This window comes from Sander lucioperca, chromosome 14 (genome assembly GCF_008315115.2).
Source record: "Sander lucioperca isolate FBNREF2018 chromosome 14, SLUC_FBN_1.2, whole genome shotgun sequence".
Lineage (NCBI taxonomy): Eukaryota > Metazoa > Chordata > Actinopteri > Perciformes > Percidae > Sander > Sander lucioperca.
In genome coordinates, this window is record NC_050186.1 from 29,087,054 (window position 1) to 29,101,111 (window position 14,058).

Consider the following 14,058-nt stretch of genomic DNA (forward strand, 5'->3'; position numbering starts at 1 on the left):
TCCAGGTTAACGTCAGGTCAGTCTAACGGTCGATGTTTCCAGGTTAACGTCAGGTCAGGCTAACGGTCGATGTTTCCAGGTTAACGTCCGGTCAGGTCAGACTAACGGTCCATGTTTCCAGGTCAGACGTTCATCTAAATGGAGCCTGTCTGGTTGACCCTGCTGTCGTACTCGTACTCAAAGATCTGTATCAGAAATCTGAGTTTCTTTCAACCAAAATACCCCAAGTAACACGGATAGGTCCATACACAAAACTGCTGTAATTATGCATCAACATACACTCTCTTAATTCTTGATCTTAATTATTAGCTAGTATGTAATTCATCATTTCTGGTTTTTTAACTCTAAATTAGGAATAATTTAATATGAGGTTTATTGACCATGATTTACAAACATAAGTGTAAAACTAGCGGTGTAAAGTTGGAATGAAGTCGGCTGAGAAGATGTATACGTATTTGTATATAAGACGGGTTACAGCCAGCATGCTGCTTGGTGGTTGGGTTTATGGGATGGATTTCTAACCTGCAGAATGTCTCGGCGGCGTGCGTCTACCTACACATGATGAATGTTTATTCATGTTGTTGTAATATAGTGTTTATGTGACATAACGTGCTGTCATAACAACGGCGTCATAACAACGCTGTTATAACAACGCTATCTAAACATCGCTATGACGACAGAGATGCACGTTGATGCCAGTTAAAGAGCAGAAGTTGGGAACTGATCAGTTTTAATAATTAGGCCTGTCACGATAGTCGTTGAGACCGTTTTCATCTGATGTAATGTAATGATAATGGCATAATGATGTACTATTATAATTATAACACACATTATTGTATGATAATGCAGGTACACCTCTAAAGAATATTTAACGCTGGAACTGGAAGACGTTTTAAATATCCACAATATATGAACAAAACAACCTAAAACAATAAAATGGAATTTTTTCCGGCCGCGATAATTTCCATTTAAAAACTATTACTACTATTAATAACGAGCCTCCACAACTTCTTCTGTTCTTTTACAGATGTTTTTCTCAGAGTGAACATATGATTCATACCCCCCCCTTAAAGGTGCTGTAGGGAGGATTGTGAAGATCCAGGACTTAGCCAAAATATTTGAACATCAACAACTTCTCAGTCCCTCCCCCCCTTTCCGCTAAAGCCCAAAACTGTCTCCCTAGCCCCTCCCCCCACAAGGGAGAATGAATGCGTGTGCATGAGCAGTGATTGACACGCAGTTAGACCCCCCCCCCCCCCCGGCCCTGATTGGTGCATCTGAACAGTTAGACACCCCCACTGACCTTTATTCTGAAAAGCCGCCTGTCAAACTGACCTTTATTCTGAAAAGCCGCCTGTCAAACTGAACTTTATTCTGAAAAGCCGCCTGTCAAACTGAACTTTATTCTGAAAAGCTGCCTGTCAAACTGAACTTTATTTTGAAAAGCTGCCTGTCAAACTGAACTTTATTTTGAAAAGCTGCCTGTCAAACTGAACTTTATTTTGAAAAGCCGCCTGTCATCAACAGACCACGCCCCCTCCGACCTTTTTGACCAATCGGGGATTTCGGCAAAAAAAAAAAAAAAGTGTATTTAAAAACTTTAATCATTTTATCATTTATTTTGTTGTTTTTATTATTTTAAAACCAAAGTTAAAACTCGTCAGCACTTCCTCAGTGTGTGTCCTGGTTGTCATGGTAACTGACCGCTTAAAAATATCAACAAAAAAAAAGATAAAAAGTTTAATATAAATATGTATAAACTACAGTTATCTGTGGGAGAGAATGGTGAGTCCTGATTGGTCAGCATCACTTCCTGCCTGTGTGTGGGTGGAGCCTAATGTGGCCTACTTCCTGTAAATAGACTGTCTGTTTTTACACTAATCGTCCGTCTGCCTTTTATATTTGTTTATAAAATATCGTAGCATTTATTACGAAATAAACCAACATACCAACACACACGTCTCACGTCTTCTTACACGAACATTTAAATTAAAATATATTTCAGTTTGATTCCTGACCTCGAATGTTGTGGGTGGGGCTACTAGTAGTAGTAGTAGTAGTACTACTAGTACTTGTAATTCAAGCAGAAACTCTCCATGAACTCACCAGTTCAATGGCTGTAAGAACTGTGACGTGATATGAAAGAAGGCTCCTATGTTAACATGGACCTGGCCTGGTAAGATGGTCTGGTTGTATGGTAACATGGACCTGGCCTGGTAAGATGGTCTGGTTGTATGGTAACATGGACCTGGCCTGGTAAGATGGTCTGGTTGTACGGTAACATGGACCTGGCCTGGTAAGATGGTCTGGTTGTATGTTAACATGGACCTGGCCTGGTAAGATGGTCTGGTTGTATGTTAACATGGACCTGGCCTGGTAAGATGGTCTGGTTGTATGGTAACATGGACCTGGCCTGGTAAGATGGTCTGGTTGTATGGTAACGTGGAACCGGCCTGGTAAGATGGTCTGGTTGTATGGTAACATGGACCCGGCCTGGTAAGATGGTCTGGTTGTATGGTAACATGGACCTGGTCTGGTTGTATGATAACATGGAACCGGCCTGGTAAGATGGTCTGGTTGTATGATAACATGGAACCGGCCTGGTAAGATGGTCTGGTTGTATGATAACATGGAACCGGCCTGGTAAGATGGTCTGGTTGTATGTTAACATGGACCCGGCCTGGTAAGATGGTCTGGTTGTATGTTAACATGGAACCGGCCTGGTAAGATGGTCTGGTTGTATGTTAACATGGACCTGGCCTGGTAAGATGGTCTGGTTGTATGGTAACATGAACCCGGCCTGGTAAGATGGTCTGGTTGTATGTTAACATGGACCCGGCCTGGTAAGATGGTCTGGTTGTATGTTAACATGGAACCGGCCTGGTAAGATGGTCTGGTTGTATGTTAACATGGACCCGGCCTGGTAAGATGGTCTGGTTGTATGTTAACATGGACCCGGCCTGGTAAGATGGTCTGGTTGTATGTTAACATGGAACCGGCCTGGTAAGATGGTCTGGTTGTATGGTAACATGGACCCGGCCTGGTAAGATGGTCTGGTTGTATGTTAACATGGACCCGGCCTGGTAAGATGGTCTGGTTGTATGTTAACATGGACCCGGCCTGGTAAGATGGTCTGGTTATGACCTCATAAAGCTGCAAATTCACCAAATGACCATTTTCAGTTCTTTACATATAAAATGTTTTGAAACTGTTGTGCAGAATAATTTGGAACAGTCCATTTTGGGTTTTTTATTTTTGAATATAATCCTGTTTTCATTGGCTGGTTTATTCAAATGAATTTGACTTACACCGTAACGGTTGGTGGCTTGAAAATGAAATGTATATTATATCACTTATATCGACTATTTAGGTTAGAGAAGAGTCCCGCACACTGACCATTACGCAAGAAATAACTTATTTAGAAAAATATGTTTCAAGAATTCCGTTTCCAAATACAAGGAGGAATTACAAACTGAAGTTGAAAAAATACAAACGGGATAGAGAAGATTACAAAAGGAATGAAGTTTAAAACTGTGAGATTAAGGACCGCTGACCACCGCTCCAGCCATTATGCACCGGGACATCTGCACCGAGGCGCCCGCAGTCCACAACGAGACCTTAGGGACCGGTCGGTATTCATGGAATGGACCACCGGAGGAAAATAGGGGAGGGTCATGTCTTTTTATTCTTTGCTGAGGGGAGGGTCACCCAACATTTTTCAGTCCGGGGGGGGGGTCACCAACTTTTGTATTCATGAAAACAGCAACATTTCAAAGTGGCTTGTTTGGTGCATATTGGTCCATGTAGCTCTCAGTCTCGGCCCTCCTTCTCTACCAGGTGGGAGTGGGATGGGTCAGATCAGAAAGCAGAGGTTTAATCACGTATGTCATGGCTGTTAAAAAACAATGGGAGTCTGTACATATTTGCCAAGCGCAAACCAGTACAGAAGGTATTGATAAATTGCTGGGGGAGGGTCATTCCTTTTTTCCAAATCGTTTTGGAGGGTCATAGACATTTCTTTACTGGCAAGGGGAGGGTCATGTCTTTTTTGGCTAAAGGTCCCAAAACTCCTCTGGTGGCCCCTTAAATAAATAAGGAACAGTCCCTTACCAACGTGGAGGACACCAGCCTGGCAGAGAAAACTCACCTTCAGAGAGCGATTTCACCTTCGATAGTGAGTCCAGTGGTCCAGCTCAAGCCGTTCCTTTTTTAGGCGGACGGGAAAAGGCCCAGAGAGGAGGCCAAGAAACCCAGGAGGGGGGGCGGTCCTCGAGGATCCGACCAACACTGGACGCATCACAAAAAGAGACGGTAACTTCTCCTAAAGAGCTGTCCGATGACCAGACGGCCCTTTTGGCCAAAGGACTTTGTCTTTTGTGCCTACTAGTGGCATCAATGCTTTTGGATTAAAAGTGGATTTATTTAAATGTTTCAGGCAAATAAAAGTCAGACATTTATTTTCTAAGAATGTGGACGCCGCCAGTACACCCGCCACCACTACTTCTCTTAAACCTAGAAGTACGTTTTGTCCTAACACGACGAATGCCTCCATTAACACGTTTTGTAGGCTTGTCGAGCAAGACATTTTTAGCACGATTGAACAACCTTTTCATTTTAAAAATAACATAACAGTTAATGAAAAGAGAGCATTAATGGAACTTATCAACGATAAAGAAGTGGTAATCAAGCCAGTTGATAAGGGCGGGGGTATATGTGTTCAGGATACAGCGAAATATGAGGCAGAAATTCTTACACAGCTTTCCAATAAGAAATGTTATAAGCGACTAAAATAGGACCCGACTAATACTTATCAAAAGGAAGTGCAGAATTACCTGGTAAAAGCCAGAGGAAATAATTGGATACCTAAAGCTCAGTTTGAATTCCTTTATTGCCAGCATGAGCTGAGTGGGTGGTTATCAATGTACATATTTACACTTTTATAATATACGCCACCGATTAAGCTGCTTACCTTAACGTAGGACATAACATTTTTTAACGAACATGGTGGCCTACACAGATGAAGTGTAAACTACGGCGTCTCGTAAGGTACAAAAAAGCGCAAATTGCTGAACCGCATCTGTTATAGCAATGGCAACAGCGCCGCCTAGTGGCCTACCTAAGGCTACTACCTTACACATAAAGACACTACGTACGTCATTAATAAGATCTCGAGTGTAACTGATTTACCTAATGAAGTCATTCTAGTCACACTAGGTATCGCTAGCCTTTATACAAACATACCGCGTGACTGTGGCCTGGAAGCGTTGGACCTTTACTTTAAAGACCGGGATAACGCTGCTATTCCACCTAGTGAGTTTTTAATCGACCTAACAGCTTTTGTGATGAAGAAAAAGTATTTCATGTTTAATGGGGACTTTAATCTACAGGAGTCTGGTTCAAGCATGGGGTCCATTTGTGCTCCTAATCATGCACATTAGTTTGTGGGTTACGTCGAATGAATGTCGAAAAAAACACATCTGTCCAGAATTTGGAAATGGTACAGATACATTGATGACGTATTTTGTCTGTATCAAGGCACTATTGATGAACTACTTGAATTTATTGTCCTGCTGAACAGTTTTGATGACAATTTGAAGTTCACAGTAGACTATAGCCAGGAGAGGGTCCATCTTCTGGACACGTGGGTCTTTAAAAAGAATGGTTCACTGTTCACCACATTATACCGAAAAGAGATAAAAACACTCTTCTTCTGGCGAGTAGTTTCCACCCCACTAAAAAGAGGTCTGCCCAAAAGCCAATTCTTTAGACTCAGAAGAGTACGTGAGACCACTGAGGACTATTAGAAAAAGCCAATGACATGAAAGACAGATGTGTACAGCGAGATTATCCAGCAGAATGGGTTGACTAATCCTACAAAACAGCCCTGAATTAACTTAATTTTTCTGTGACGTGTATCACATCTTACTCTCCTCTCTCACATACCATACGTCCGGTTTTTAAAATATATTGGCACATTCTAAAATCAGATCCTGAACTCACGTTGTGAATGACCTGCCACTCTTCATATACAAACGTGAGAACAATCTCAGAGATCTTCTAGTTCACGCTGACTTTGCGAGATATAAGCCAAGGAGAGCTTCTCAAAGATTATTAAGCCCGTTACCTACTGGCAGCTACTGCTGTGGAGGATGTGCACAGTTCAACAACACCTATAAGACACACAACTTCCGCCATCCCCACAATAACGAGATCTTTCCAATTAAGAGTGTCATCTCTTGTGCCTCCACTCGTGTATATTTTAACGTGTCCATGTGGTCTGGTGTATGTAGGTAAGACCATAAGGCAGTTAAAACAACGCATTAGCGAACATAACAGCTCTATTTGCAGAAACGACCGGGATAACCCGGTCGCGGTACACTTTAATGATCATAAACATGACTTCTCATCATTGCGTTTTTGTGGCTTTGAACAAGTCAGTCTTCCAAAAAGGGGGGGCAACCACGACTTGCTACTAAAAAGACGCGAGGCATTTTGGATATTTACTTTGCAGACCCTATCGCCAAAAGGCCTTAATGATGAATTAATTCTCAATATCACGTTAATCTGATGTTTTTCCTTCTTATTTCCGTATTAGTTTATCCTCAGGAACTGTTCATTGTACAGGTGCATATGGACTGTTATAATTTAATTTAACCAGAGTAATGATCCACTTTTGAACGGACTGAGTCCTCTCTGATTAAGAGTAGAAAAATATTGGGCTAATGACAATGGACTAAGAAAAATCTAAAAACATTTATTTTTAGCAGAACTTGAGATTTAATTATCCCTGCAAGTCGTTGCATTATTTGTATTTTATATTGATGTTCTTACCGTGCTTTTATGATCTTGACTGCAGCACTTTGAGATTGCTTCAGATGTAAAATGCATTACAAATAAAATCTATTATTATTATTATTATTGCATTGATCATGAGCCTATAACATAACTGGTCTGATTATCCATGGTTTTTAAATGTACTGAGTGGTATTTCCTCTGCCTTGTCCTGTTCACGGTCCGTGACGGGAGCGCCACTTTGTGAATGAATGACGTCATCCAAGACCGGACCTGATTGGTCCTGGTCAGTCAACCAAACTATTTAAGGCTACGGTTGAGGTGAATGTGTGAAGTTACCTGATGAAGGTCTGAGACCGAAACCTTGTATTTTTCTACATAAATGATTGCTTGCGTAACGGTCCGTGTGCGGGACTCTTCTCCACGCACCTGCCCGACAACACAGGTGTGCAAAATAGCTTTCTTACATCGACTACTTTAGGAAAATCAGTAGAAAATATAATTTGCATAATAATTTGGAACACAGTGTATGTGTCAGTGGCTTGTTGATCTTTACATTGTTAGTTCATGTCCTATCCACACACACACACACACACACACACACACACACACACAGAGACAGACACACACACACACACACACACACACACACACACACACACAGAGACAGACACACACACACACACACACACACACACACACAGACACACACACACACACACACACACACACACAGAGACAGACACACACACACACACACACACACACAGACACACAGACAGACACACACACACACACAGACAGACACACACACACAGACAGACACACACACACACACAGAGACAGACACACACACACACACAGACACACACACACACACACACACAGAGAGACAGACACACACACACACACACAGAGACAGACACACACACACACACACACACACACAGAGACAGACACACACACACACACACACACACAGAGACAGACACACACACACACACACACACACACACGTCTGTACTCTGTGTGTGTGTGTGTAAGAATTTCGAGTCACACCCCAATCATTGACAGTGATTGGTTGAATTAGTGCGAATTGTTGTGATCGTGACATCGTGAATGAGGTGTAACCATGACTCAGCTGATTTAAATATCTCACGGTGATGTCATCAGTCACCTTCATCTAATACTGGATGATGTCATCGGTCACCATCGTCTGGACCTTCGTGATTGGTTAAAGAAAGGTAATGTAAATGTAAACAACCCAGAGAGATGAGTGTCCTGTCCCAGAATGCATCTGTGCTGCAGCCAGCCGGTCCTCAGCGCTGAGACAGGTGGAGACGTTAATAAAGAGCGCGAGAGCGTTTCTCGTGTTTCAACATCATTTAATAAAGTTTAAAACTGGAGACTCCCGAACAGCGTGGGCAGCGTGACCGATTTGGGGTGGGGCTTGTAGCCGATTCGCTCGTTGATAAGCTCCGCCCTCGCCGCTGGCGTAGAGGACGAAGACGAGGCCCCGCCCCCGATGACGTCAACGCTGACGACAGAAGCCCCGCCCACTACGCCTCCAGACTCCGCCTCCTCTCGCTGACGCTTCCTGGCCTGGAAACAGACAGACACGCCCGTCTCGTTCAGCATTAAAGCTAGCGTTAGCAGCTAACCACCTGTTAGCGGTAGCTTGTTTAAAGCTAGCGTTAGCAGCTAACCACCTGTTAGCGGTAGCTTGTTTAAAGCTAGCGTTAGCAGCTAACCACCTGTTAGCGGTAGCTTGTTTAAAGCTAGCGTTAGCAGCTAACCACATGTATAGCTAATAACGCGTTTAACTGACAGTTATAAAATTAATATTAAATATATTAATAATAAATAATTAAAAATAATTAATAATAAATAATAAAATTAAAATAAAAAAATAAATAAATAACAAAAAATAATAATAATAAAAAAAAAAAAAAAAAAAAATAATAATAATAATAATAATAATAATAATAATAAGGTGTAAACCTCGAGTTCCTTCTTGACGCTCTCAAACTCCTCGGTGTCGTCGATCTTCAGCTCCAGACGGGTCGGCTTCCTCCGCAACATCTTCTCACCTTCACAATAAAAGCACACAAACACCAGATCAAACATTACTTTAAGAAATAACGAGATAATAACGAGAATAATGACGAGAGCTATAATAACGGGACGCAGCCTAGTGGTGGGCGGATCCTTCCAAATAATGATGATACTGACATTTGGGAACTTGTATAATTTAAGAGTGATTCGCTGTTTGTGAAAGTTTATCACGCTGTAAAACTTCTCTCGCTCTCAGATGTGTGACTGTGTGTCTCACACACACAGACACACACACAGAGACACAGACACACACACACACACACACACACAGACACACACAGACACAGACACACACACACACAGACACACACACAGACACACACACAGACACACACACAGACACACACAGACACACACAGAGACACAGACACACACACACACAGACAGACACAGACACACACACACACAGACACACACACAGACACACACACACACACACAGAGACACACACAGACACACACACACAGAGACACACACAGACACACACACACAGAGACACACAGAGAGAGTTGGGGCGTGTGTGCCTGAACCTGGAGTTAGAAAACATTACTTAATATAATATAATGTAAATATAATAATATAATATAACCCCCCCCCCCCCTCGGGTGTTAGAGTAATTCACTAGAAGACGTCCTGACGTCACAGCGCCCCCTGCCGGTCCAAGGCGGGAAACGCTGCCCCAACAGAAGCTAAGCTAACCGGCTAACGTCTGTTCGACCATGTAAACCAGTGAGTTTACCCGGCTCCCCCCGCCCCCCCCCAGAGTGATACCCTAACCCTAACCCTAAGGATCCGTACCCACCGTCTGTACAGTCAGCTGACAGGCGGCTCGCGGCGCTGCTTTCCCGGGTTTTCTCTCCTCTCGCGCTTTGTTTGTTACTGCTTCGCCAACCGGAAGAACAACCTTTGACGCGGAAGCTGATGACGTTATTACGTCCGGGTCACGCTGCTCATGAACGCCGTCGCTTCGTTTCCCTCCAGACAGGTACATTTTTAAAGATTAAACATTTAAAAGGTTTCTAAAAAGTTAGTAAAAGGCACCGTTTAACCCCCGTCTGTCGCTGCTGACGTGTGTGAACGTCACGCGCCGCTTACAGGATGTTTGACGCAGTTTGACGCAGTCTTTCCTGCTGTTTGTGTGTGCTAATGCTAACATTAGCTGCGTGTAACGCGTTCTCTCTGTGTAATATCGGCTTCTACCAAACTCCGTTAGGAAATGGTCTAATTTAAGAGTGATCGGCTGAGTGTGACCGTGTGTCCCGCTGTAACCCTTCCCCGGCTCTCAGAGGGGTAACTGTGGCTGTCTCTCTGTGATTCGGAGGAATTAATATGATCATAAATACTGAGACATTTAGGATTTAGATGAGCTTCAGATCATTGTGTTGATGTAAATATTAAATATAATGTCAACAACAGAGACACGAGATGAACTTATCAGATTTAGGATTTATTTATACAAGAAGAAATCTGTGTGTGTGTGTGTGTGTGTGTGTGTGTGTGTGTGTGTATATGTATTGAACGTGTGTGTGTCTCTGTCTCTGTGTGTGTGTGTGTGTGTGTGTGTGTGTGTGTGTATTGACCGTGTGTGTCTCTGTGTGTGTGTCTCTGTCTCTCTGTGTGTAGTTTAGTTGTGTAGTGTAGTTTGAGGAGAGAGGAACCAAGATGTCTGACTCTGAGGACGCGGCCCCGGCCATGAAGAGGACGCGTGTTTACTATGGCAGCCTGGAGGAGAAGGAGCGCGAGCGTCTGGGCGCCGACACGCTGAGAGGAAGTGATGCGGTGAAGGCCGGGATCGAGGCGGGAAACATCAACATCTCCTCAGGTCAGTGACCATTTAACCTCCACCAGGAAGGAGAGACGCTGGGTCAGTGACTCCATGTAAATAATCAGGACTTTTAGCGTGTATAGAGCCAGCATATCTCCACCAGACTCCATGTAAATAATCAGTACTTTTAGCGTGTATAGAGCCAGCATATCTCCACCAGACTCCATGTACATAATCAGGACTTTTAGCGTGTATAGAGCCAGCATATCTCCACCAGACTCCATGTAAATAATCAGGACTTTTAGCGTGTATAGAGCCAGCATATCTCCACCAGACTCCATGTAAATAATCAGGACTTTTAGCATCGTAAAACACACTTCATTCAAACTCACACACACAGAGGCGGGAAACATCAACATCTCCTCAGGTCTGTGACGTTTAGACTCCACCAGGAGAGACACTGGGTCAGCTCCCTTCTAACAGCTGCTAAACTGTGAGATGTGTGAGTGAGACTCAGTTTCCCATGATGCCTTGCTGCAGGGGAGACCATGGACATGGAGGAGCGCGTCAGCGAGCGTCAGCAGGAAGCACTCGCTGCGTTTGAGCGCCGACGGCGAGCGCGGCAGATCATGGTTTCCACGGACGACGCCGAGGTGAAGGCCGGCCTCCGGGCGCTCGGGGAGCCAATCACGCTGTTCGGAGAGGGACCAGCTGACCGCCGGGAGAGGTGAAACATTCAATTAACTTTATTTAAAGACGGCACTCATTGGTCAGCTGGCGTCTGTAATGGTTATTATATAATATATAATATTATTATTATTATTATTATGGTTGTTATATAATAATATATATAATATATATAATATATTTTATATATATATATATATTATAATATTATTGTTATTACGGTTGTTTGTGATCAGGCTGCGCAGCGTTCTGTCGGTCGTCGGTCCGGACGCTCTGAAGAAATCACGGAGAGACGAAGAGAGAGCTAAGAGATCACAGGACGAGGTACACACACACACACACACACACACACACACACACACACACACACACAGATACACACACATACACACACACACACACACACACACACACACACACACAGATACACACACATACACACACACACACACACACAGATACACACACATACACACACAGATACACACACATACACACACACACACACACACAGATACACACACATACACACACAGATACACACACATACACACACACACACACACACAGATACACACACATACACACACACACACACATACACACACACACACACACACACACACACAGATACACACACATACACACACACACACACACACACACACACACACACACACAGATACACACACATACACACACACAGATACACACACATACACACACACACACACACACACACACACACACACAGATACACACACATACACACACACACACACACACACACACACAGACACACACACAGAGAGAGACACACACACACACACACACACACAGAGACACACACACACACACACACACACACACACACATAGAGACACACACACACACACACAGAGACACACACACACACACACACACACATAGAGACACACACACACACACACACACACACACACACACAGAGAGAGAGACACACACACAGAGACACACACATAGAGACACACACACACACACACACACACACACACACACAGAGACACACACAGAGAGACACACACACACACATAGAGACACACACACACACACACACAGATACACACACACACACAGACACACACACACAGAGAGACACACACACAGAGAGACACACACACACACACAGAGAGACACACACACACACACACACACACAGAGAGACACACACAGACACACACACACAGAGACACACACACACAGAGAGACACACACACACAGAGAGAGACACACACACACACACACAAACACACACACACACAGAGACACACACACACACAGACACACACACACAGACACACACAGAGACACACACACACAGACTTGATGTGAAATGATGTCGTGTGTTTCTGACCAATCACAGTGCCAGCAGACGTGGTACCACGAAGGCTCCGCCCACCTGAAGGACGCTCGCCTCTGGTTGGCCAAATACTCTCTGCCACGGTGAGTCAGTCACACCTCAACACATTCACCTTTTATCCTAAATTATCAGACTTTTTCTCTTATAATGATAAGTGATTAATTATAAAAAGTAATTATTCATTTAGAAACATAAACGGATGTTTTCAACGTAGACGTTTTGTCGGTTCGTCTTTCTAAAATGTGAGTTTTTTGGCGCCTGTGTGAGTCTGACGCTCTGATTGGTCCGTCAGGGCGAGGAGGCGTCTGGAGGCCGCACGCGCTCAGAGGGAGGTCGCCGAGGCAACCAGGGCGATCCGGCAACAAGAGATGCACAAGAGCCTGAGGGTAAATACTCCCAAATACATTATAATACACATAAATACTCATTTATATATACTTTTATATATGTAATATAATACACATAAATACTCATATATATGTACGTATATATGTAATATAATTTTTCTTCTTCAGAATCTGAACAACTTCTGCAGTCAGATCGGAGACGATCGACCAATCAGCTTCTGCCATTTCAGCCCCGACTCCAAGATGCTGGCCACGGCCTCCTGGTAACCTCCGCTCAGTAACCATGACAACAGCTAACACATGCTGGTGGTGATGCTAATGCTAACATGCTAACCCCCCCCCCACAGGAGCGGTCTGTGTAAGCTGTGGTCCGTCCCCGACTGCAGTCTGATCCGAACTCTCAGAGGTAACTACACCTTAATCTCTTTAAGACCCACCAGACTCCATGTAAATAATCAGGACTTTTAGCGTGCCATATATAATAACATGTAATATTAAAGCTATGTGTATATATAATATATAATATTAAAGCTATAGTGTATATATAATATATAATATTAAAGCTATAGTGTATATATAATAATATATAATATTAAAGCTATGTGTATATATAATAACATGTAATATTAAAGCTATGTGTATATATAATATATAATATTAAAGCTATAGTGTATATATAATAATATATAATATTAAAGCTATAGTGTATATATAATAATATATAATATTAAAGCTATAGTGTATATATAAGCTGGTTTTTACTGTAAAGTGTCTGAGTACCATGAAAAGCGCTATATAAATAAAATGTATTATTAAAAGTAAAAGTACTCAATGTTAAGCTAGTAACTAAAGCTGACAGATGAATGTAGTGGAGTAACTAAAGTAACTAGTAACTAAAGTAACTAGTAACTAAAGCTGACAGATGAATGTAGTGGAGTAACTAAAGTAACTAG

At 43.0% G+C, this 14,058-nt stretch overlaps 2 protein-coding genes across 6 annotated transcripts in view; one reads left to right on the top strand and one right to left on the bottom strand.

Annotated features, from left to right (window-relative positions):
- Positions 1 to 8,160: 8,160 nt before the first annotated feature.
- On the bottom strand, positions 8,161 to 9,893 carry cdc26 (cell division cycle 26 homolog). Its single transcript, XM_031281390.2, has 3 exons — positions 9,710 to 9,893; positions 8,794 to 8,882; positions 8,161 to 8,394 (listed from the first exon to the last, which is right to left on the bottom strand). Exons 2-3 carry the CDS (start codon positions 8,872 to 8,874, stop codon positions 8,188 to 8,190), a joined length of 288 nt encoding a protein of 95 aa, XP_031137250.1. The 5' UTR covers positions 8,875 to 8,882; positions 9,710 to 9,893; the 3' UTR covers positions 8,161 to 8,187.
- prpf4 (PRP4 pre-mRNA processing factor 4 homolog (yeast)) overlaps positions 9,693 to 14,058 on the top strand; it is a 13,142-nt gene continuing 8,776 nt past the window's right edge. Inside the window, exons 1-9 of one of the 5 annotated variants that reach the window (XM_031281387.2) lie at positions 9,823 to 9,894; positions 10,429 to 10,443; positions 10,543 to 10,729; positions 11,213 to 11,399; positions 11,596 to 11,683; positions 12,762 to 12,841; positions 13,051 to 13,144; positions 13,274 to 13,368; positions 13,453 to 13,511. In XM_031281387.2, the coding sequence (XP_031137247.1) occupies positions 10,570 to 10,729; positions 11,213 to 11,399; positions 11,596 to 11,683; positions 12,762 to 12,841; positions 13,051 to 13,144; positions 13,274 to 13,368; positions 13,453 to 13,511 (763 nt within the window). In that variant the 5' untranslated portion in view covers positions 9,823 to 9,894; positions 10,429 to 10,443; positions 10,543 to 10,569. Of the gene's footprint in view, positions 9,895 to 10,426; positions 10,444 to 10,535; positions 10,730 to 11,071; positions 11,100 to 11,212; positions 11,400 to 11,595; positions 11,684 to 12,761; positions 12,842 to 13,050; positions 13,145 to 13,273; positions 13,369 to 13,452; positions 13,512 to 14,058 lie in introns of those variants that run through there. The other 4 variants (XM_031281386.2, XM_031281385.2, XM_031281389.2 and 1 more) reach the window with 4 other exon arrangements.

Coding starts and splice junctions, on each gene's coding strand:
- cdc26 (XM_031281390.2), bottom strand. CDS start 8,874: ATGTTGCGGAGGAAGCCGACCCGTCTGGAGCTGAAGATCGACGACACC. Junction 8,395..8,793: donor GCGTCAAGAAGGAACTCGAG/GTTTACACCTTA, acceptor GTCTGTTTCCAG/GCCAGGAAGCGTCAGCGAGA.